Consider the following 21,842-nt stretch of genomic DNA (forward strand, 5'->3'; position numbering starts at 1 on the left):
TGCAGCAAACTGAAAAGCTTGAGCATGTAGATATTAAGAAAGAGGATGTGCTGGAGCTTTTGGAAAGCATCAAGTTGGATAAGTCGCCGGGACTGGATGAGATGTACCCCAGGCTACCGTGGGAAGTGAGGAAGGAGATTGCTGAGCCTCTGGCAATGATCTTTGCATCATCCGGGACAGGAGAGGTTCCGGAGGATTGGAGGGTTGCGGATGTTGTTCCTTTATTCAAGAAAGGGAGTAGAGATAGCTCAGGAAATTAAAGACCGGTGAGTCTTACCTCAGTGTTTGGTAAGCTGATGGAGAAGATCCTGAGAGGCAATATTTATGAACACTTGAAGAGGTATAATATGATTAGGAGTAGCCAGCATGGCTTTGTAAAGGGCAGGTCATGCCTTGCGAGCCTGATTGAATTTTTTGAGGATGTGACTAAACACATTGATGAAGGAAGAGCAGTAGATGTAGTGTATATGGATTTTAGCAAGGCACTTGATAAGGTGCCCCATGCAAGGCTTACTGAGAAAGTAAGGAGGCATGGGATCCAAGGGGACATTGCTTTGTGGATCCAGAACTGGCTTGCCCACAGAAGGCAAAGAGTGGTTACTGTTCATGATTTTTTTTAAATTATCTGGATGAGGAAGTGTAGGGATAGGTTAGTAAGTTTGCTGATGACACAAAGGTTGGGGGTGTTGTGGATAGTGTGGAGGGCTGTCAGAGGTTACAGCGGGACATTGATAGGATGCAAAACTGGGTTGAGAAGTGGCAGATGGAGTTCAACCCAGATAAGTGTGAAGTGGTTCTTTTTGGTAGGTCAAATATGATGGCAGAATATAGTATTAACGGTAAGACTCTTGGCAGTGTGGAGGATCAGAGGGATCTTGGGGTCTGAGTCCATAGGACGCTCAAAGCAGCTGCGCAGGTTGACTCTGTGGTTAAAAGGTGTACGGTGTATTGGCCTTCATCAATCGTGGAATTGAATTTAGGGGAGGTAATGTTGCAGCTGTATTGGACCCTGGTCAGACCCCACTTGGAGTACTCAGTTCTGGTCGCCTCCCTACAGGAAGGATGTGGAAGCTATAGAAGGATGCAGAGGAGATTTACAAGGATGTTGCCTAGATTGGGGAGCATGCCTTATGAGAATAGGTTGAGTGAACTCGGCCTTTTCTCCTTGGAGCGAAAGAGGATGAGAGGTGACCTGATAGAGGTGCATAAGATGATGAGAGGCATTGATTGTGTGGATAGTCAGAGGCTTTTTCCCAGGGCTGAAATGGTTGCCAAAGAGGACACAGGTTTAAGGTGCTGGGGAGTAGATACAGAGATGTCAGGGGTAAGTTTTTACTCAGAGAGTGGTGAGTGTGTGGAATGGGCTGCCGGCAACAGTGGTGGAGGCAGATACGAGAGGGTCTTTTAAGAGCTTATTAGTAATTTCTAAGGTAGGGACGTTCTGCACAGCTTTGTGGGCTGAAGGGCCTGTATTGTGCTGTAGGGTTTCTATGTAATGCAAACATCTCTGCTTTTTGTATTTGTCAGAATGGCTTTCCAGGATTTTACAAAAAAGGAGGACTTCCTCAGTCTTTTGCACTTAAAGGAGAGAATGAAAGTTGAGGATATTTACCAATGATTTAAAAAATATGTCCATGAACATGACATCCCATTCATAAACTGGTAGCAATTACTACTGATGGGGCCCCAGCAATGCGTGGTGTGCACATTGGTTTTATAGCACTGTGCTGTAATGACCCTGATTTTCCCAGATTATCACTGTGTGATTCATCAGCAGGCCTTGACTGGGTAGGTCGTGGACTTTTCTCATGTAATGACACTGGTTAGGATTTTAGGCTTAAAAAGTTTGGTGACCACTACAATAGAGCAACCCCAGGCCTCTGCCTACCTCCCTGTCCTTTCCAATACAATGTGTATCCCTGGATGTTAAGCTCCCAACTGTGATATTTTCACCAGAATTCAGTGATGCCTACAATGTCATGCCCGCCAGTTTTTCTCCATTTATGCAGCCTTACCGAGATTTGTTCCATAGACCTGGTATCTGCAGCACGTCACATTTCATGCTATTGGTTTCTGTCAGCTCCACTTAGCTTTGTTCAGAGGACCTATATACAGTTTATCACATGGGAAGCCTAAGCTTCAACCTATCGTAGGTATTCCATTTGTCTATGTCTTTCCTTGTTCTCTGTAATACTAACCTGTTTAATAATAATTTCAGATATTTGACCTGAAGCTCTTGTTTCACTTTACGTAGATGCTGGGGTTTTCCAGTATTTGTAGTTCTCATTTTCATTATAAAAGGGTAACTGTGATTCGTGTAACAATCCTTGTATAAAGTAACATAATTTGTTATCAGACTGAGCAAGACTCTCGAATAGCCAGTTATGCAATGGAGAATCGTGCTTTACGAGAAGAAAACAAATATCTGAACTCCTTGGAAAATGTGAAACGCGCCAAGGAAATGTCTCTACAAATGACTGCTAAACTGGAAAGGGCATTTTTGGAAGCCTCTACCTCAGAGAAAAATGCTGGAGGTAAAAAAAAATCTGTTTTATGTTTTTCGAAATCTATTATCTTCATAGTTTGAGAAACAACTGAATTCATTAACTGTATATTTTTCTCAGTAATATTTTGCTGTTGTATCCAATATTATTTTTGTTTTGAATTGTTATAAAGTGCTCTGAAAATTTTCAGGTCAAGCATTTTACACGTCTCCTGTAAAAGTTGAGAACATATCTGCAGCCTCACAACAAAGGCTTAAAGCTCAACTTCTACAAGCACAGAATGACTTATCTTCTGTAAAGCAGGAATATGAGGAGTTCCAGCAACTGGCCAAGTAAGTAATTTGGAAGTCTCTTATCAGATCAGTAAACATAAATCAGACAAAACAATGTTTTCATGCTCTCTATTTTGTGTTTATATAGACATGAATCAATTAGTTTCAGTGGAAGTAATCTCTTGCTCTTTGGTTGACACATTTGAGAAGATTATTGGAAGTAAATTAATGGATCGACAATTTTCCAGAGTTGTAGGCTCATAGCTATACAGCACAGAAAATGGTATTTCAGTCCAACTTGTCTAAACTGATCAAAATATGCATCTGAACTATTTGTCGAGTTTGCCTGTGTTGGCCCCTCCCCACCTCCAATCATTTTTTTTCATCCATGTACCTGTCTAAATTTCTGAAATGTAATTGCACCTGCCTCTACAGCTTGCACTGGCAGCTGATTCCATTTACCCACCACCTCCGAAAAGGGAGCCAAATCTTGCCCCTCTCTCAGTATACCTATGTCTTGTTGTTTTTGACTCCTCAGCCCCGGTAGAAATATTGGCCATCCAACTTGTCGAATCCTCGTGATTTTATGTACCTCATGTCAATTCATCTCTGGCTCTCTCCTTCCTGTTGTTTGATATCCAGTTCACCATGCTTGTGTCATCTGCAGACGAGGTTGGAACGGAATCTGACCACACTTTTGCAGGTGTATATGGAATATAGCAAGGGGCTGAGGACACAACCTTTCAGGGCAGCAATGCTGAGGATAATCGTGAGTGAGGTGTTTGTGTTCTGAATGTGGCTAAGACTATAGGACCAGACAGTAATGTTAAGGACTTGTGCTCCAGAACTAGCTGTGTCTCAAATCAAGCTATTGCTGTATGATTACAGTGCAGCCATTTACCCAACACTGGAACAGGTACTCTCTCCAAAAAGAGCACATCCAATCCAGCTAATTACTATCTAATCTACCTTCACTGAATCATCAGTAAGTGATGGTTCCATTTAGTGTTATTAACCTGCTCACTGCTTGCTTTAGGTTTGGCAAAGACCATTTGCATCCAGGTCTTATCAGTCATGGTCCAAATATTGGACGAAAGAGCTGAATTGCAGAGGAGGGGGTGATTCCTTTGACATCCTGTGGCATTATACAAGTAACATCGAGAAGCCTTGGCATCGTTACCTCCTCAGAGCAGGAGGATTGTGTTTGTTGAGGGTCATTCAGTCCAGTCTCTGACATCACTGTTTTGGCAGGTGCTGTAGGCTAAGCATCTTGAGTTTTCATCAGTGACATTCTTTCCATCTGAAGCCAAGTCCAAGAGGAGAATTTTCTGAAATTCTGTTTTTTGTTGAGCATTTTTTTTATAAATGGAGGTTTGTTATTCAGGAAGAAGCAAATGGAATTAGAATCTGAAGTCCACACCCTTGAAAAAGCCAATCAGCATTTGGAAAATATTTTGGAAGCGACTCAATCTCACAAACGTCAGGAGGTCTTCCAGCTAAATAAAATGCACGCTGAGACGATCAAGGTACGAACTGGTTCATAATCTGCTTAAAATCCTCTTTGCATCAGTAATGCAGAACTCTCAGATTTTGTTTTTTGAAGTATAACTGATTTGAATGTGAAATTGAATGATTATTTCCATAATTTGCATTTTTATTACTAAAACTTGCAAGGTTGTGAAACTTAACGCTATTATTGAAGCATAGAAGAGGGAAAAAAAAGCCCTTTCCTGTTACAGTTAATGTAAAACACTGCACTGACGTGTTGGGTATCTGAAATGAAATAATACAGTGGGATTGCCCAGCAGGATGAGGTTGTCTGTTTCCAATGACAGGAGACCTGTGCAGGAGAATATTTAAAGTGGAAAAGCTGTTGCACTGTGGCAGTTCCACTGCCTTGACCTTGGACGTCTACGTCCATTGATGTGGGTGGTCACATCCTGGGGTCTTCCTTGGTTGCAGTGGATGACCATGACTTCTGTGCCTTCACTCTCCAGAGTGTTCCACATCTGCCATCTCATAACCCTCACCTGCTTTAGCTCACCTGTCGAAGCGGTGTACCAGGGAGTGGCTGCTGTTGCATGCCAGCAGTTACTTGGAGATACAGGTGAGAGCTGAGTGGCCAGTGGGGACCAAAGGTGAGTAGCTGCCCCAAAATGGAGGCAACAAGCTCCTTCAGAGGCGGTACCCCTTCCTGGACATGACATGCACCCCATCCAGCAAGGTAACAAATGTTAATCGACTTTTAAGACTGACCTTTTCATCATTTCTCAAGGGACTGTAGTGGGTTGCTGTTGCAGTTATGTTTATTTATGATCTACTATTATGTTTTCAAGGGTTGTTGTGGCAAGCTCTGATTTATCTCCTTGCCCTTGTACCAACCATCACTGGTATGAGATTTTATAACATTTTGTCTCTAATATTTATTCTGTCCTGCAATAGAACATGACACCAATTAAGTCTGTGGGCAACCTAACACCTCAAATAATTTTACAACCGAGTCCTGATGGAGCACCTGAAGTTTGTGCAGAGAAAGATAATGCTGTAATTAATGAGTCTCTGCCACTTGATATGAATGGACAAGCTTATGAAGCTATTGTTGAAGAACTTCAAATAGTTCAGGTTAATGTTCAGTTAAGTATTTTACTGTTCTTTTCTATATTAAAAGCTGGAGCATCAAGGCTAAGGGGCAACCTGATTTATGAAATTATGAGAGGTATACGTTTGATAGCCTTTTAGCCAGGGTGAAGTCATATACTAAAGTGAATAGATGAGAAGTTAGAAGGGGAAAGTTTAAAGGACATTTATGAGGCAAGTTTTTTTTCATTAAAGCTTTTTCACAGAGAACCGGATTGGGAAGAAAAAAATCATTAGAAGAATATGACTAAGATTATTTAATAAATGACAAAATTTGGTGAGTTGTGGACTGCCTTGCGTAGTATTCACTGATTTAATGTTTTGATGTGCGTGTGATAAATAAAGCTAATGTTTATCTTTATCCTTTACCCATACGAAGCATTGCATCATTTCATTACATTGAGGTAGTACAAGGGAAAACAATAACAAAATGTAGAAGAGAATGTCTGTGTGCACTGCGATATGTGCAAGATAATGAGGTATATTACGAGTTCAAGTCCATTTCCTCATACTTGAAAGCATTCAGTAGTTCTATAACAGTGAGATAGAAGCCTGAATTGAGCCTAGTGGTTTTTGTGTTTTTGGCCTGACGAAAAGGGAGAGAAGACAGAAAGCCTTTGTTTGGAAGGGTTTTTTGATTATGCTGGCTGCTTGAATGAGGTAACGAGAAACATAGTCAGCGCCTTGCGGGGATATTGATTTTCATGATGTGTTGAACTGGGTCCACAACTCTGCAGTTTCTTACAGATTTGAGAAAAAAATGTTGCCATATCAAGCCATGATGCATCCAGATAAAATGTTTTCTATGAATTTCATTAAGAATTATGTTCAGAAGTACATATAAAGCAAGAAGTTAAAGCTGTCTTTTGGCCTTTAGGAGCAGTTGACTGACCTCCAGACCAAGCTGGATGAAGAGGAGAGAAAAAAGGTGAAGCTTCAGCAAAATATTGACAAACTGGAAAGCCATTCCACCAAGTTGAACGAGGTAGACAATTTTCTGAAAACATGCTTAAAATATGGAGTTCTTATTTCTGTGTTCTTTAATTGTTTTTTTTCTATTCTTAAAACAAGCTTAATTTCAGTCCCTATAACTGGATGCTAGCATTTATGTGGAACCATGCCGAATGTGATTTCTTTTTGATTATGAAGCAGAGAAATTTGAGTTCATTATCTTTCCTTTATCATCCTCTCCATATTTAAGCTCTCCTCCCTCAATTCATTGCTATCTCCTTGTCCTTGCCTCAGTTGCCAGGGTCTTGATCACTGATGCAGCAATCTCTAGCCCTTGTATTCTTCACTAACTCTTGCCCCTTTCTAAATCAATTTCTTCAAGCATCATATCTCAGAAGATGCACTTACAAGGTCATTACACATTTAGGCAACCAACTACTTGGTACTTGTTTTTGCATTTGCCATAATTCTTGTGCCTAATTATTCCCTCTCCTTTTCCTGTATTTCCTTGTTTCTAGTAAACCATATTCAGCCTAATCTAATGATGCTCCTCTCCCAGCATTGGTTTAAAAATTAGTGGAGGAGCTCAGGTGAGGTAGCATCTATGGAAAAGAATAAAGTTGACATTTTGAACTGAGAATGACTGAAAACAAAAGGAACCAACTACCTGCATTCTGGAAAACTGTAGGAGGTATTTCTGCTGGTGATGGATTTACTAGAAATCATCTTTCAATATTCCAGGGATTCTTAGAGCATTTACCACAGACTGGAAGGAAGCAAATGTCTATCTCCAAAACAGGGCACTTTGGGGTGGAGGGAGGATTGTGGGGAAATAGCAGAATTGGGTAGCTTCAATATTATTTATGAAGGGGAAAATCATATTGGACAAATGTTCATGTTGTAAACCAGTAGAAGACACAAGGAAAACCAATTGATATTTGTTTGAGCTTGAAGGGCTTTGCTAAAATGCTTAAATTATTTGAAAAAATAATTGTGGTGCACCTAATCAGCGATGAACTGGTGTGAATGGAGGATCAATAAATGGATAGAAAAGGTTGGGAATAAATGGATCATTCTTTCTTTGTACTGTGACTAGTTGAGTATTCCAGAAACAAGTGCAGGAGCCTGAGCTGTTTACATCAATGATCTGGAAGAAGGTATTAAATATGTATTCAAGTATATATGTTGCAGTGTGGACTGTAAGGAGAATGAAGGGGAGATTACACAAATTGTGTAAAGGGATGCACATGTGGATGGAGTATAATGTGAAGTCCTCCATGAAGGAAAGATTCTCCGATGGTGAGAGAATGAAAGGTTGTGTACAGGCAGGCTTGGGGTGTCTAATAAGCAATTAGGGAGGAAATGGGACGAGTGGTTCACCTGGCTTATCTTCCAGCTAGTCTCCTTCCCCTCCCCCCACCTTTTTATTCTGTCATCAATCCCTTTCCTTAATCATGAAGAAGGATTTCAGTCTGAAATATCAACTTACATAGATGCTGCCTGACCTGCTGAGTTCCTCCAGCATTTTGTGTGTGTTGCTTTGAATGCAAGAGATAATATGTGTGTAGGGCTGTTGTGAGATCTTATCTGGAATATTGAGCACAGGTCTGATCTGCCTACCTGTGTAAACAATAGGAATGTCTGTTTCAACAGTGATTCTTGGGATGAGGTCTATGTTATAAAAGGAGATATTAAGCAGTTGGGGCCTATATATCCTGGAGTTTAGAAGAATGACAAGTGATATCTCTGAAACATTCATAGTCAGATAGGGTAGATGCAGGGATGACTGGGTGACTAGAACCATGGTCAGTCATTTGGTGTAGGGAATAGAAATTCCTGCACTGGATGGTGGTGAATCTTTGGAATTCTCTACCTAAGAAAACTAAGGCTCAGTTAATGAGTATATTCATGAAAATAAATTGTATTTCTATATGTTAAGGGATTCAAGAGATGGGCATACTGGAGAAAAATGGCACGGGATAAATATCAGCTTTCAGCTCATTAAATACAGTAATAGAGACAAGGGTGGATGAACAGTCAACTAGCTACTTTCTGTGTCCTTGTCCTCAAACTAATTGTTTCTCCTTCCCCAAACAACAGCCCCTTACTTCTGCTAGAGACTTTGTGATTGTGTACCAACATGCTCATGACTCCATATTCTGAAACTTTTCAATTGAATGTCTACGCTTGCAGCAATATTACTAAAACTACAAAGGCATCTTCCTTGACTGTGATCCTGTTGCGCTAATGTGCCCTATTATTTGAAATTGTGTATTATCTTTCTCCACTGTCCTATTTGTCCTGTAATAAAGGAACATCAGATATTTCCTGACTTTCCACACTGTTATCTCTGTAATCTTGCTTTTAACTGCCCCACTCCTGCCTTCTGTGTCTGTATGTCTTCCCTTGCCAAATTAGCTGAAGATGTCCAGTCAGTTTCCACCTTGAGTATTGTGAACAGTTCTGGGCACTTAATCTAAAAAAAGATGTGCTGGCATTGGAGAGGGTTCAGAGGAGGTTCAGAAGGATGATTCCAGGAATGAAGGGGTTATCATACGAGGAACGTTTAATAGCTCTGGGCCTGTACTCACTGGAATTTAGAAGGATGGGGGGGGGGGGGTGCAAATCTCATTGAAACCTTTCAAATGTTGAAAGGCCTAGACAGAATAGAAGTGGAAAGGATGTTTCCCATGGTGGGGGAGTCTAGGATAAGAGGGCACAGCCTCAGGATAGAGGGGTGTCTATCTAAAAAAGATGCAGAGAAAGTTCTTTAGCCGGAGGGTGGTTATTTTGTGGAATTTGTTACTACAGGCAACTGACGAGGCCAGATTGTTGGGTGTATTTAAGGCAGAGCTTGATAGGTTCTTGATTGGACAAAGATTACAATTTAGGAGCAGCTTCTTCCCCTCTGCCATCCGATTCCTAAATGGACATTGAAGCTACGGACACAACCTCACTTTTTTTAATATACAGTATTTCTGTTTTTGCACATTTTTAAAAAATCTATTCAGTATACATAATTGATTTACTTGTTTATTTATGTTTTATTTTATCTATTATTTTATTTTCTCTCTCTGCTAGATTATGTATTGCATTGAACTGCTGCTGCTAAGTTAACAAATTTCACGTCACATGCCGGTTCTGATTCTGAGAAGGCTAGGCAACGGGGTTGAGGAGGGGGGGGAGAAAGGATCAGCCGTGATTGAATGGCAGAGCAAACTCAATGGGCCAAATGGCCTAATTCTACTTCATTGTCTTATTGTCTATGGTCCAATGTTGACCAAAGCTGCAGGTCTCAAATTGATGCTATAAAATGCACTGGAGCATCTTGGAGCATCAAGATGTGCAGTTTTACACATGAAGCACTAGTGCTGTGCCAGTATTTAGGGAAAAGGTTTAACATATGAATGTTTCATGGCTCTAGGCCTATACACGTTGGAGTTTAGAAGAATGAGGGAGAATCTCATTGAAGCCTATCAAATATTGAAAGGTCTATCATAGATGGATTGGAAGTGTAGGGGATGTTTCCTATAGTGGGGGAGTAAATGATCAGAGAGCACAGCTTTAAGATAAAAGGGTGTTCCTTTAGAACAGAGAGGAGGAGAATTTTCAGTAGACAGGGTGGTAGGCATATAGTATTCATTGCCACAGTCGACTGGAGGCTGAGTAATTGGGAATATCAATAAACCATAGTAAGGATGAGGTTTTTGTATACTTGGAGGCACACAATAAAATAGGCCAAGATCAGCATGGTTTCCTTGAGGGGAAATTTAGCCTGACAAATGTGTTGGAATTCTTTGAGGAATTAACAAGCAGGATAGACAAATGAGAGTTGGTGGATGCTGTTCACTTGAATTTTTATAAGGCTTTTGACGAAGTGCCACGCATGAGGCTGCTTAACAAGGTAAGAGCCCATGGTATTACAGGAAAAATATCAGCAAGGATAGAAGATTGGCTGATTGGCAGAAGACTTCAGTTTTGGTCACCTAGTTACAGGGAGGATATTAATAAGGTTGAAAGAGTGCAGAGAAGGTTTACAAGGATGTTGCCAGGATTTGAGAAACTGAGTTACAGAAAAAGGTTGAATAGGTTAGGACTTTATTCCCCGGAGCATAGAAGAATGAGGGGAGATTTGATAGAGGTATATAACATTATAATGGGTATAGATAAAATGAATGCAAGCAGGCTTTTTCCACTGAGGCTAGGAGAGAAAAAAAACAGAGGACATGGGTGAAGGGGGAGAAGTTTAAAGGGAACATTGGGGGGGGGGGTTCTTCATACAGTGGTGGGAGTGTGGAATGAGCTGCCAGATGAAGTGGTAAACACGGACTCACTTTTAACACTTGGACAGGTATGGAGGGATATGGGCCAGGTGCAGGTCAGTGGGACTAGGCAGAAAAATGGTTTAGCACAGCCAAGAAGGGCCAAAAGGCCTGTTTCTGTGCTGTAATGTTTTATGGTTCTAAGAATGGGAATATAGGGGTTTTTTTCTGGTTGGCTCCTGGTGACTAGTGTTGGGACCACTTCTTTCACATCAATGATTTGAATGACGGAATTGATGGCTTTGTGTCAAAGAATGCAGATAAGATAGGTGGGGGGGCAGGTAGTGTTGAGGAAGTGGGGAGTCTGTTGAAGGATCTGGACAGATTGGAAGAATGGGCAATGAAGTGGCAGATGGAATATAGTGTAATGAAGTATTTGATAGAAGGAATAAACCATAGACTGTTTTACTAATATGGAGAAAATTCAAAAATTTGAGGTGCAAAGGGACCTTGTGCAGGATATCCTGCAGGTTAACTTGCAGGGTGAGTGGACTGTAAGGAAGATGCACGTAATGTTCGCATTCATTTTAAAAGGACTAGAATGTAAAAGGAAGTAATGCTGAGGTATTGAAGCCTCATTTGGAGAACTGAGTAGTTTTGGGTCGTGTGTTTAGGATGGGATGTGCTGACTGTGGAGGTTCATGAGAATTATTCCAGGAATGAGGAGCATTTGATAGCTCTGGGCCTATACTCGCTGAAGTTTAGAAGAATAAGACCATAAGACACAGGAGCAGAATTAGACAGCTCAGCCCATTGAGACCATTTCATCATGGCTTATCCTGGATCCCATTCAACCCCATTCCATATCCCCTGATGCCCTGACCAATCAGGAATCTATCAACTTCCACTTTAAATATACCCACAGATTTTGCCTCCACCACAGTCTGGCAGAGCATTCCATAAATTCACCACTCTGACTAAAAAAATTCCTCCTCCTGTTCTAAAGGGTCACTCCTCAATTTTGAGGCTGTGCCCTCTTATTTTGGATACCCCCACCAGAGAATAGTGGGAAAGCTGCTTACAACGCAGATGGTGTGTCTGATTCGGGAAACCTAAGAGGCCTATGACTAGGCAGCTGCTGAGGGATATTAAAATTGCATGTCATACCAGTATCCAACATTATTTAAACTGTAGTTATTGCTAATGATACATTTTCTAAAATTACAGCTCCTCCCCCAGGTTATGACAGGGTCCAGTCCATGCGAACTGCCTGCGTTACGAACAGTTCATAAGTTGGAAACCTGGCTATGAACAGAGTTCTCCTGTGGCAGGTGAGGTTTGCAGTCCTGCAGCAGACTGCAAGTCCGTCCCACTGGTCTCCCAGGCACTCATCGTAAATGCACAGGCTGTGTACAAGTTGAGCGTCATAAACTGGGGAGGATCTATATAAGGATTAGTCTTTAGATTTGTATGCAAACCTGACATCTTGTTATTTTTAGGACCTTGGTAACATCTATTATTTGTAGAATTTTTGTTTTCTCTCTGCTTGTATTTATTTTAGAATACACAGATTTAATGGCTGTGTACATAATTGCAATTAAGATTATATTTAAAAAGCAAATACTAATTATTTTCTATGAAACTTTTGTTTCAGCTCCTCATCTCTGAACGAAATGATAGAAACAAAACCCAGCAGGAGCTCATTACAAAGACTAAATCATTGGAAAGTGAGCTGCAAGACTGTCTAACTCAAAACAATAGTAGGTGAAATCTATATTTACTTTATTACAATAGTATAATGATTCAACTGTTTTAATATTCTGAATGCCCAGGTTACACATTATTATTAAGTAATACACCGGCATCCAATTCAGCTAAATTTTAAGATGCCTCTATTAACATTGCCTTGTACATGTACTTAGAATCCTTTTTAGTGTTTGTAATTAAGCTTTATTTAATTTGTTGCAAGGACATTTTGCAACCTGAGGCTGAGTTAAACATCTGCTGTTGAATATCATGTCCTGGTGATGCCAGCTCTTTTCTACTTTGACAGTATTGAAAAGTGAAGTGCACGACTTGCGTGTTGTGCTACAGTCAGCTGACAAAGAACTTATGACAGTAAAGGAGGAATACAGTTCTTATAAGGCCAAGCAAGATGCCGAACACATTCAACTTTCAGATCAGTTTATGAAAATCCAGTTACAGCTGGATGAAATCAGGTGAAATTTCTGTCATGCCTGTCAGTATTTTATAAAATTATAATCTTGTGGTTAAAGTTAAAATGATTAAAAATGGTTAAATTGAGAATGAGTTGTAGACATTTAGTGATGGTCCATCTTCAATAGTTATTCACAATTTCTCCTATACTCTTCTAAAACATAGTTCATAGCGATCAGAGATGTAGTACAGAGCTCTAATGTTTGAGTATCTAAAATATTCATGAAGATTACTACTTTGTGAACACCCGTATATTGTGAAACTTGACTCTGAGGAAAGACATTCCTTTTAACAGCTTGACATTAAAATATGCTTTATATTATAACCCCAGGATCTGCAAGTTTTGATTTTTGCAACCTAATGAGGTTGAAAGATGATACATCGCCTTGAATTTTTGCAGACCTTATAAAAGTATTTGGGCAGGAACATTAGTAGGAAACGCTAGGATTTGACTCTGATTCTGAATACGTTCTGTGCTATTTGAATAAGAACTAGCAAATGGAAGATTTCCTGAGATTGTTAATCACACTTTCCGTGATGATAGAGGAAGGGAGAGAACCAAAGGTCATATGTTTTGACTGTTGAGTATGGATGATGTGTGTGTGTAGATGAGGACAGTCCTTTCTGCTCTTGATTTCACTTCCACCTTCAGCTCCACTTTATTTGGATTTGTACGCAGTAGTAGTTGATATAGCTTTCAACTAAGCCTCTAAATTCTGCCTTTGCTGTTAGTGTTCAAGCAAATCTTGGTTGTAGTACTGGATTCTTAGGAAAATTTGGTGCTGTTATGACTGCAGATGTGTGTGAGATAGGCTGGTGAAGTGCAGTCAGATATGCACGTGGTAGGGTGGTGAAGTGGAGTTGCATGCGCGTGTCGGATGTGTACGTGGTAGGGTGGTGAAGTGGAGTTGCATACGCGTGTCGGATGTGTACGTGGTAGGGTGGTGAAGTGGAGATGTGTACGTGGTAGGGTGGTGAAGTGGAGTTGCATACGCGTGTCGGATGTGTACGTGGTAGGGTGGTGAAGTGGAGTTGCATACGCGTGTCGGATGTGTACGTGGTAGGGTGGTGAAGTGGAGATGTGTACGTGGTAGGGTGGTGAAGTGGAGTTGCATACGCGTGTCGGATGTGTACGTGGTAGGGTGGTGAAGTGGAGTTGCATACGCGTGTCGGATGCGTACGTGGTGGGGTGGGGAAGTGGAGTTGCATACGCATGTCGGATGTGTACGTGGTAGGGTGGTGAAGTGGAGTTGCATACGCATGTCGGATGTGTACGTGGTAGGGTGGTGAAGTGGAGTTGCATACGCGTGTCGGATGTGTACGTGGTAGGGTGGTGAAGTGGAGTTGCATGCGCGTGTCGGATGTGTACGTGGTAGGGTGGTGAAGTGGAGTTGCATACGCGTGTCGGATGTGTACGTGGTAGGGTGGTGAAGTGGAGATGTGTACGTGGTAGGGTGGTGAAGTGGAGTTGCATACGCGTGTCGGATGTGTACGTGGTAGGTGGTGAAGTGGAGTTGCATACGCATGTCGGATGTGTACGTGGTAGGGTGGTGAAGTGGAGTTGCATGCGCGCGTCGGATGTGTACGTGGTAGGTGGTGAAGTGGAGTTACATACGCATGTCGGATGTGTACGTGGTAGGGTGGTGAAGTGGAGTTGCATACGCGCGTCGGATGTGTACGTGGTAGGGTGGTGAAGTGGAGATGTGTACGTGGTAGGGTGGTGAAGTGGAGTTGCATACGCGTGTCGGATGTGTACGTGGTAGGGTGGTGAAGTGGAGATGTGTACGTGGTAGGGTGGTGAAGTGGAGTTGCATACGCGTGTCGGATGTGTACGTGGTAGGGTGGTGAAGTGGAGATGTGTACGTGGTAGGGTGGTGAAGTGGAGTTGCATACGCGTGTCGGATGTGTACGTGGTAGGGTGGTGAAGTGGAGATGTGTACGTGGTAGGGTGGTGAAGTGGAGTTGCATGCGCACGTCGGATGTGTACGTGGTAGGGTGGTGAAGTGGAGATGTGTACGTGGTAGGTGGTGAAGTGGAGTTGCATGCGCACGTCGGATGTGTACGTGGTAGGGTGGTGATGTGGAGTTGCATACGCGTGTCGGATGTGTACGTGGTAGGGTGGTGAAGTGGAGATGTGTACGTGGTAGGGTGGTGAAGTGGAGTTGCATACGCGTGTCGGATGTGTACGTGGTAGGGTGGTGAAGTGGAGATGTGTACGTGGTAGGGTGGTGAAGTGGAGTTGCATACGCGTGTCGGATGTGTACGTGGTAGGGTGGTGAAGTGGAGTTGCATGCGCACGTCGGATGTGTACGTGGTAGGGTGGTGAAGTGGAGATGTGTACGTGGTAGGTGGTGAAGTGGAGTTGCATGCGCACGTCGGATGTGTACGTGGTAGGGTGGTGATGTGGAGTTGCATACGCGTGTCGGATGTGTACGTGGTAGGTGGTGAAGTGGAGTTGCATACGCGCGTCGGATGTGTACGTGGTAGGGTGGTGATGTTGTGTTGCATACGCGTGTCGGATGTGTATGTGGTAGGGTGGTGAAGTGGAGATGTGTACGTGGTAGGGTGGTGAAGTGGAGTTGCATGCGCGCGTCGGATGTGTATGTGGTAGGGTGGTGAAGTGGAGATGTGTACGTGGTAGGGTGGTGAAGTGGAGTTGCATGCGCGCGTTGGATGTGTACGTGGTAGGGTGGTGAAGTGGAGTTACATGTGCGCGTCGGATGTGTACGTGGTAGGGTGGTGATGTTGTGTTGCATACGCGTGTCGGATGTGTACGTGGTAGGTGGTGAAGTGGAGTTGCATGCGCGCGTCGGATGTGTACGTGGTAGGGTGGTGAAGTGGAGTTGCATACGCGTGTCGGATGTGTACGTGGTAGGGTGGTGAAGTGGAGTTGCATACGCGTGTCGGATGTGTACGTGGTAGGGTGGTGAAGTGGAGATGTGTACGTGGTAGGGTGGTAAAGTGGAGTTGCATGCGCGCGTCGGATGTGTACGTGGTAGGCTGGTGAAGTGGAGTTGCATGCGCGCGTCGGATGTGTACGTGGTAGGGTGGTGAAGTGGAGTTGCATACGCGAGTCGGATGTGTACGTGGTAGGGTGGTGAAGTGGAGTTGCATACGCGCGTCGGATGTGTACGTGGTAGGGTGGTGAAGTGGAGATGTGTACGTGGTAGGGTGGTGAAGTGGAGTTGCATGCGCGCGTCGGATGTGTACGTGGTAGGGTGGTGAAGTGGAGTTGCATGCGCGTGTCGGATGTGTACGTGGTAGGGTGGTGAAGTGGAGATGTGTACGTGGTAGGGTGGTGAAGTGGAGTTGCATACGCGCGTCGGATGTGTACGTGGTAGGGTGGTGAAGTGGAGTTGCATGCGCGCTTCGGATGTGTACGTGGTAGGGTGGTGAAGTGGAGATGTGTACGTGGTAGGGTGGTGAAGTGGAGTTGCATACGCGAGTCGGATGTGTACGTGTTAGGGTGGTGAAGTGGAGTTGCATACGCGAGTCGGATGTGTACGTGGTAGGGTGGTGAAGTGGAGTTGCATGCGCGCGTCGGATGTGTACGTGGTAGGTGGTGAAGTGGAGTTGCATGCGCGCGTCGGATGTGTACGTGGTAGGGTGGTGAAGTGGAGTTGCATGCGCGCGTCGGATGTGTACGTGGTAGGCTGGTGAAGTGGAGTTGCATGCGCGCGTCAGATGTGTACGTGGTAGGGTGGTGAAGTGGAGTTGCATACGCGAGTCGGATGTGTACGTGGTAGGGTGGTGAAGTGGAGTTGCATGCGCGCGTCGGATGTGTACGTGGTAGGGTGGTGAAGTGGAGTTGCATGCGCGTGTCGGATGTGTACGTGGTAAGGTGGTGAAGTGGAGATGTGTACGTGGTAGGGTGGTGAAGTGGAGTTGCATGCGCGCGTCGGATGTGTACGTGGTAGGGTGGTGAAGTGGAGTTGCATACGCGAGTCGGATGTGTACGTGGTAGGGTGGTGAAGTGGAGTTGCATGCGCGCGTCGGATGTGTACGTGGTAGGGTGGTGAAGTGGAGATGTGTACGTGGTAGGGTGGTGAAGTGGAGTTGCATGCGCGCGTCGGATGTGTACGTGGTAGGGTGGTGAAGTGGAGTTGCATGCGCGCGTCGGATGTGTACGTGGTAGGGTGGTGAAGTGGAGTTGCATGCGCGCGTCGGATGTGTACGTGGTAGGGTGGTGAAGTGGAGTTGCATGCGCGCGTCGGATGTGTACGTGATAGGGTGTTGAAGTGGAGTTGCATGCGCGCGTCGGATGTGTACGTGGTAGTGTGGTGAAGTGGAGTTGCATGTGCGCGTCGGATGTGTACGTGGTAGGGTGGTGATGTGGAGTTGCATACGCGTGTCGGATGTGTACGTGGTAGGTGGTGAAGTGGAGTTGCATATGCGTGTCGGATGTGTATGTGGTCGGGTGGTGAAGTGGAGATTTGTACGTGGTAGGGTGGTGATGTGGAGTTGCATACGCACGTCAGATGTGTACGTGGTAGGGTGGTGAAGTGGAGTTGCATGCGCGCGTCGGATGTGTACGTGGTAGGGTGGTGAAGTGGAGTTGCATGCGCGCGTCGGATGTGTACGTGGTAGGGTGGTGAAGTGGAGTTGCATGCGCGCGTCGGATGTGTACGTGGTAGGGTGGTGAAGTGGAGTTGCATGCGCGCGTCGGATGTGTACGTAGTAGGGTGGTGAAGTGGAGTTGCATGCGCGCGTCGGATGTGTACGTGGTAGGGTGGTGAAGTGGAGTTGCATACGCGTGTCGGATGTGTACGTGGTAGGTGGTGAAGTGGAGTTGCATACGCATGTCGGATGTGTACGTGGTAGGGTGGTGAAGTGGAGTTGCATGCGCGCGTCGGATGTGTACGTGGTAGGTGGTGAAGTGGAGTTACATACGCATGTCGGATGTGTACGTGGTAGGGTGGTGAAGTGGAGTTGCATGCGCGCGTCGGATGTGTACGTGGTAGGGTGGTGAAGTGGAGATGTGTACGTGGTAGGGTGGTGAAGTGGAGTTGCATACGCGTGTCGGATGTGTACGTGGTAGGGTGGTGAAGTGGAGATGTGTACGTGGTAGGGTGGTGAAGTGGAGTTGCATACGCGTGTCGGATGTGTACGTGGTAGGGTGGTGAAGTGGAGATGTGTACGTGGTAGGGTGGTGAAGTGGAGTTGCATACGCGTGTCGGATGTGTACGTGGTAGGGTGGTGAAGTCGAGTTGCATGCGCACGTCGGATGTGTACGTGGTAGGGTGGTGAAGTGGAGATGTGTACGTGGTAGGTGGTGAAGTGGAGTTGCATGCGCACGTCGGATGTGTACGTGGTAGGGTGGTGATGTGGAGTTGCATACGCGTGTCGGATGTGTACGTGGTAGGGTGGTGAAGTGGAGATGTGTACGTGGTAGGGTGGTGAAGTGGAGTTGCATACGCGTGTCGGATGTGTACGTGGTAGGGTGGTGAAGTGGAGATGTGTACGTGGTAGGGTGGTGAAGTGGAGTTGCATACGCGTGTCGGATGTGTACGTGGTAGGGTGGTGAAGTGGAGTTGCATGCGCACGTCGGATGTGTACGTGGTAGGGTGGTGAAGTGGAGATGTGTACGTGGTAGGTGGTGAAGTGGAGTTGCATGCGCACGTCGGATGTGTACGTGGTAGGGTGGTGATGTGGAGTTGCATACGCGTGTCGGATGTGTACGTGGTAGGTGGTGAAGTGGAGTTGCATACGCGCGTCGGATGTGTACGTGGTAGGGTGGTGATGTTGTGTTGCATACGCGTGTCGGATGTGTATGTGGTAGGGTGGTGAAGTGGAGATGTGTACGTGGTAGGGTGGTGAAGTGGAGTTGCATGCGCGCGTCGGATGTGTATGTGGTAGGGTGGTGAAGTGGAGATGTGTACGTGGTAGGGTGGTGAAGTGGAGTTGCATGCGCGCGTTGGATGTGTACGTGGTAGGGTGGTGAAGTGGAGTTACATGTGCGCGTCGGATGTGTACGTGGTAGGGTGGTGATGTTGTGTTGCATACGCGTGTCGGATGTGTACGTGGTAGGTGGTGAAGTGGAGTTGCATGCGCGCGTCGGATGTGTACGTGGTAGGGTGGTGAAGTGGAGTTGCATACGCGTGTCGGATGTGTACGTGGTAGGGTGGTGAAGTGGAGTTGCATACGCGTGTCGGATGTGTACGTGGTAGGGTGGTGAAGTGGAGATGTGTACGTGGTAGGGTGGTGAAGTGGAGTTGCATGCGCGCGTCGGATGTGTACGTGGTAGGGTGGTGAAGTGGAGTTGCATGCGCGTGTCGGATGTGTACGTGGTAGGGTGGTGAAGTGGAGATGTGTACGTGGTAGGGTGGTGAAGTGGAGTTGCATACGCGCGTCGGATGTGTACGTGGTAGGGTGGTGAAGTGGAGTTGCATGCGCGCGTCGGATGTGTACGTGGTAGGGTGGTGAAGTGGAGTTGCATACGCGAGTCGGATGTGTACGTGGTAGGGTGGTGAAGTGGAGTTGCATGCGCGCGTCGGATGTGTACGTGGTAGGTGGTGAAGTGGAGTTGCATGCGCGCGTCGGATGTGTACGTGGTAGGGTGGTGAAGTGGAGTTGCATGCGCGCGTCGGATGTGTACGTGGTAGGCTGGTGAAGTGGAGTTGCATGCGCGCGTCAGATGTGTACGTGGTAGGGTGGTGAAGTGGAGTTGCATACGCGAGTCGGATGTGTACGTGGTAGGGTGGTGAAGTGGAGTTGCATGCGCGCGTCGGATGTGTACGTGGTAGGGTGGTGAAGTGGAGTTGCATGCGCGTGTCGGATGTGTACGTGGTAAGGTGGTGAAGTGGAGATGTGTACGTGGTAGGGTGGTGAAGTGGAGTTGCATGCGCGCGTCGGATGTGTACGTGGTAGGGTGGTGAAGTGGAGTTGCATACGCGAGTCGGATGTGTACGTGGTAGGGTGGTGAAGTGGAGTTGCATGCGCGCGTCGGATGTGTACGTGGTAGGGTGGTGAAGTGGAGATGTGTACGTGGTAGGGTGGTGAAGTGGAGTTGCATGCGCGCGTCGGATGTGTACGTGGTAGGGTGGTGAAGTGGAGTTGCATGCGCGCGTCGGATGTGTACGTGGTAGGGTGGTGAAGTGGAGTTGCATGCGCGCGTCGGATGTGTACGTGATAGGGTGTTGAAGTGGAGTTGCATGCGCGCGTCGGATGTGTACGTGGTAGTGTGGTGAAGTGGAGTTGCATGTGCGCGTCGGATGTGTACGTGGTAGGGTGGTGATGTGGAGTTGCATACGCGTGTCGGATGTGTACGTGGTAGGTGGTGAAGTGGAGTTGCATATGCGTGTCGGATGTGTATGTGGTCGGGTGGTGAAGTGGAGATTTGTACGTGGTAGGGTGGTGATGTGGAGTTGCATACGCACGTCAGATGTGTACGTGGTAGGGTGGTGAAGTGGAGTTGCATGCGCGCGTCGGATGTGTACGTGGTAGGGTGGTGAAGTGGAGTTGCATGCGCGCGTCGGATGTGTACGTGGTAGGGTGGTGAAGTGGAGTTGCATGCGCGCGTCGGATGTGTACGTGGTAGGGTGGTGAAGTGGAGTTGCATGCGCGCGTCGGATGTGTACGTGGTAGGGTGGTGAAGTGGAGTTGCATGCGCGCGTCGGATGTGTACGTGGTAGGGTGGTGAAGTGGAGTTGCATGCGCGCGTCGGATGTGTACGTAGTAGGGTGGTGAAGTGGAGTTGCATGCGCGCGTCGGATGTGTACGTGGTAGGGTGGTGAAGTGGAGTTGCATGCGCGCGTCGGATGTGTACGTGGTAGGGTGGTGAAGTGGAGTTGCATGCGCGCGTCGGATGTGTACGTGGTGGGGTGGTGAAGTGGAGTTGCATGCGCCTGTCGGATGTGTACGTGGTAGGGTGGTGAAGTGGAGTTGCATGCGCGCGTCGGATGTGTACGTGGTAGGGTGGTGAAGTGGAGTTGCATGCGCGCGTCGGATGTGTACGTGGTAGGGTGGTGAAGTGGAGATATGTACGTGGTAGGGTGGTGAAGTGGAGTTGCATGCGCGCGTCGGATGTGTACGTGGTAGGGTGGTGAAGTGGAGTTGCATGCGCGCGTCGGATGTGTACGTGGTAGGGTGGTGAAGTGGTGTTGCATACGCGCGTCGGATGTGTACGTGGTAGGGTGGTGAAGTGGAGTTGCATGCGCGCGTCGGATGTGTACGTGGTAGGGTGGTGAAGTGAAGTTGCATACGAGTGTCGGATGTGTATGTGGTAGGGTGGTGAAGTGGAGATGTGTACGTGGTAGGGTGGTGAAGTGGAGTTGCATACGCGCGCCGGATGTGTACGTGGTAGGGTGGTGAAGTGGAGTTGCATACGCGCGTCGAATGTGTACGTGGTAGGGTGGTGAAGTGGAGTTGCATGCGCGCGTTGGATGTGTACGTGGTAGGGTGGTGAAGTGGAGTTGCATGCGCGCGTCGGATGTGTACGTGGTAGGGTGGTGAAGTGGAGTTGCATGCGCGCGTCGGATGTGTACGTGGTAGGGTGGTGAAGTGGAGATGTGTACGTGGTAGGGTGGTGAAGTGGAGTTGCATACGCGAGTCGGATGTGTACGTGGTAGGGTGGTGAAGTGGAGTTGCATGCGCGCGTCGGATGTGTACGTGGTAGGGTGGTGAAGTGGAGTTGCATGCGCGCGTCGGATGTGTACGTGGTAGGGTGGTGAAGTGGAGTTGCATGCGCGCGTCGGATGTGTACGTGGTAGGGTGGTGAAGTGGAGTTGCATGCGCGCGTCGGATGTGTAGGTGGTAGGGTGGTGAATTGGAGTTGCATGCGCGCGTCGGATGTGTACGTGGTAGGGTGGTGACGTGGAGATGTGTACGTGGTAGGGTGGTGAAGTGGAGTTGCATGCGCGCGTCGGATGTGTACGTGGTAGGGTGGTGAAGTGGAGTTGCATGCGCGCGTCGGATGTGTACGTGGTAGGGTGGTGAAGTGGAGTTGCATGCGCGCGTCGGATGTGTACGTGGTAGGGTGGTGAAGTGGAGTTGCATGCGCG

At 46.4% G+C, this 21,842-nt stretch overlaps 1 protein-coding gene across 1 annotated transcript in view; it reads left to right on the forward strand.

The window, feature by feature from the left end:
* The window catches only part of kif15 (kinesin family member 15), a 176,819-nt gene that overhangs the window by 79,804 nt on the left and 75,173 nt on the right, over positions 1-21,842 (forward strand). Inside the window, exons 14-20 of the mRNA XM_073072971.1 lie at positions 2,357-2,534; positions 2,695-2,836; positions 4,161-4,302; positions 5,219-5,398; positions 6,291-6,398; positions 12,281-12,386; positions 12,680-12,845. Coding sequence (XP_072929072.1) covers positions 2,357-2,534; positions 2,695-2,836; positions 4,161-4,302; positions 5,219-5,398; positions 6,291-6,398; positions 12,281-12,386; positions 12,680-12,845 — 1,022 coding nt within the window. The remainder of the gene's footprint in view (positions 1-2,356; positions 2,535-2,694; positions 2,837-4,160; positions 4,303-5,218; positions 5,399-6,290; positions 6,399-12,280; positions 12,387-12,679; positions 12,846-21,842) is intronic.

Source organism: Hemitrygon akajei, chromosome 20, assembly GCF_048418815.1.
Source record: "Hemitrygon akajei chromosome 20, sHemAka1.3, whole genome shotgun sequence".
Classification (NCBI taxonomy): Eukaryota; Metazoa; Chordata; class Chondrichthyes; order Myliobatiformes; family Dasyatidae; genus Hemitrygon; species Hemitrygon akajei.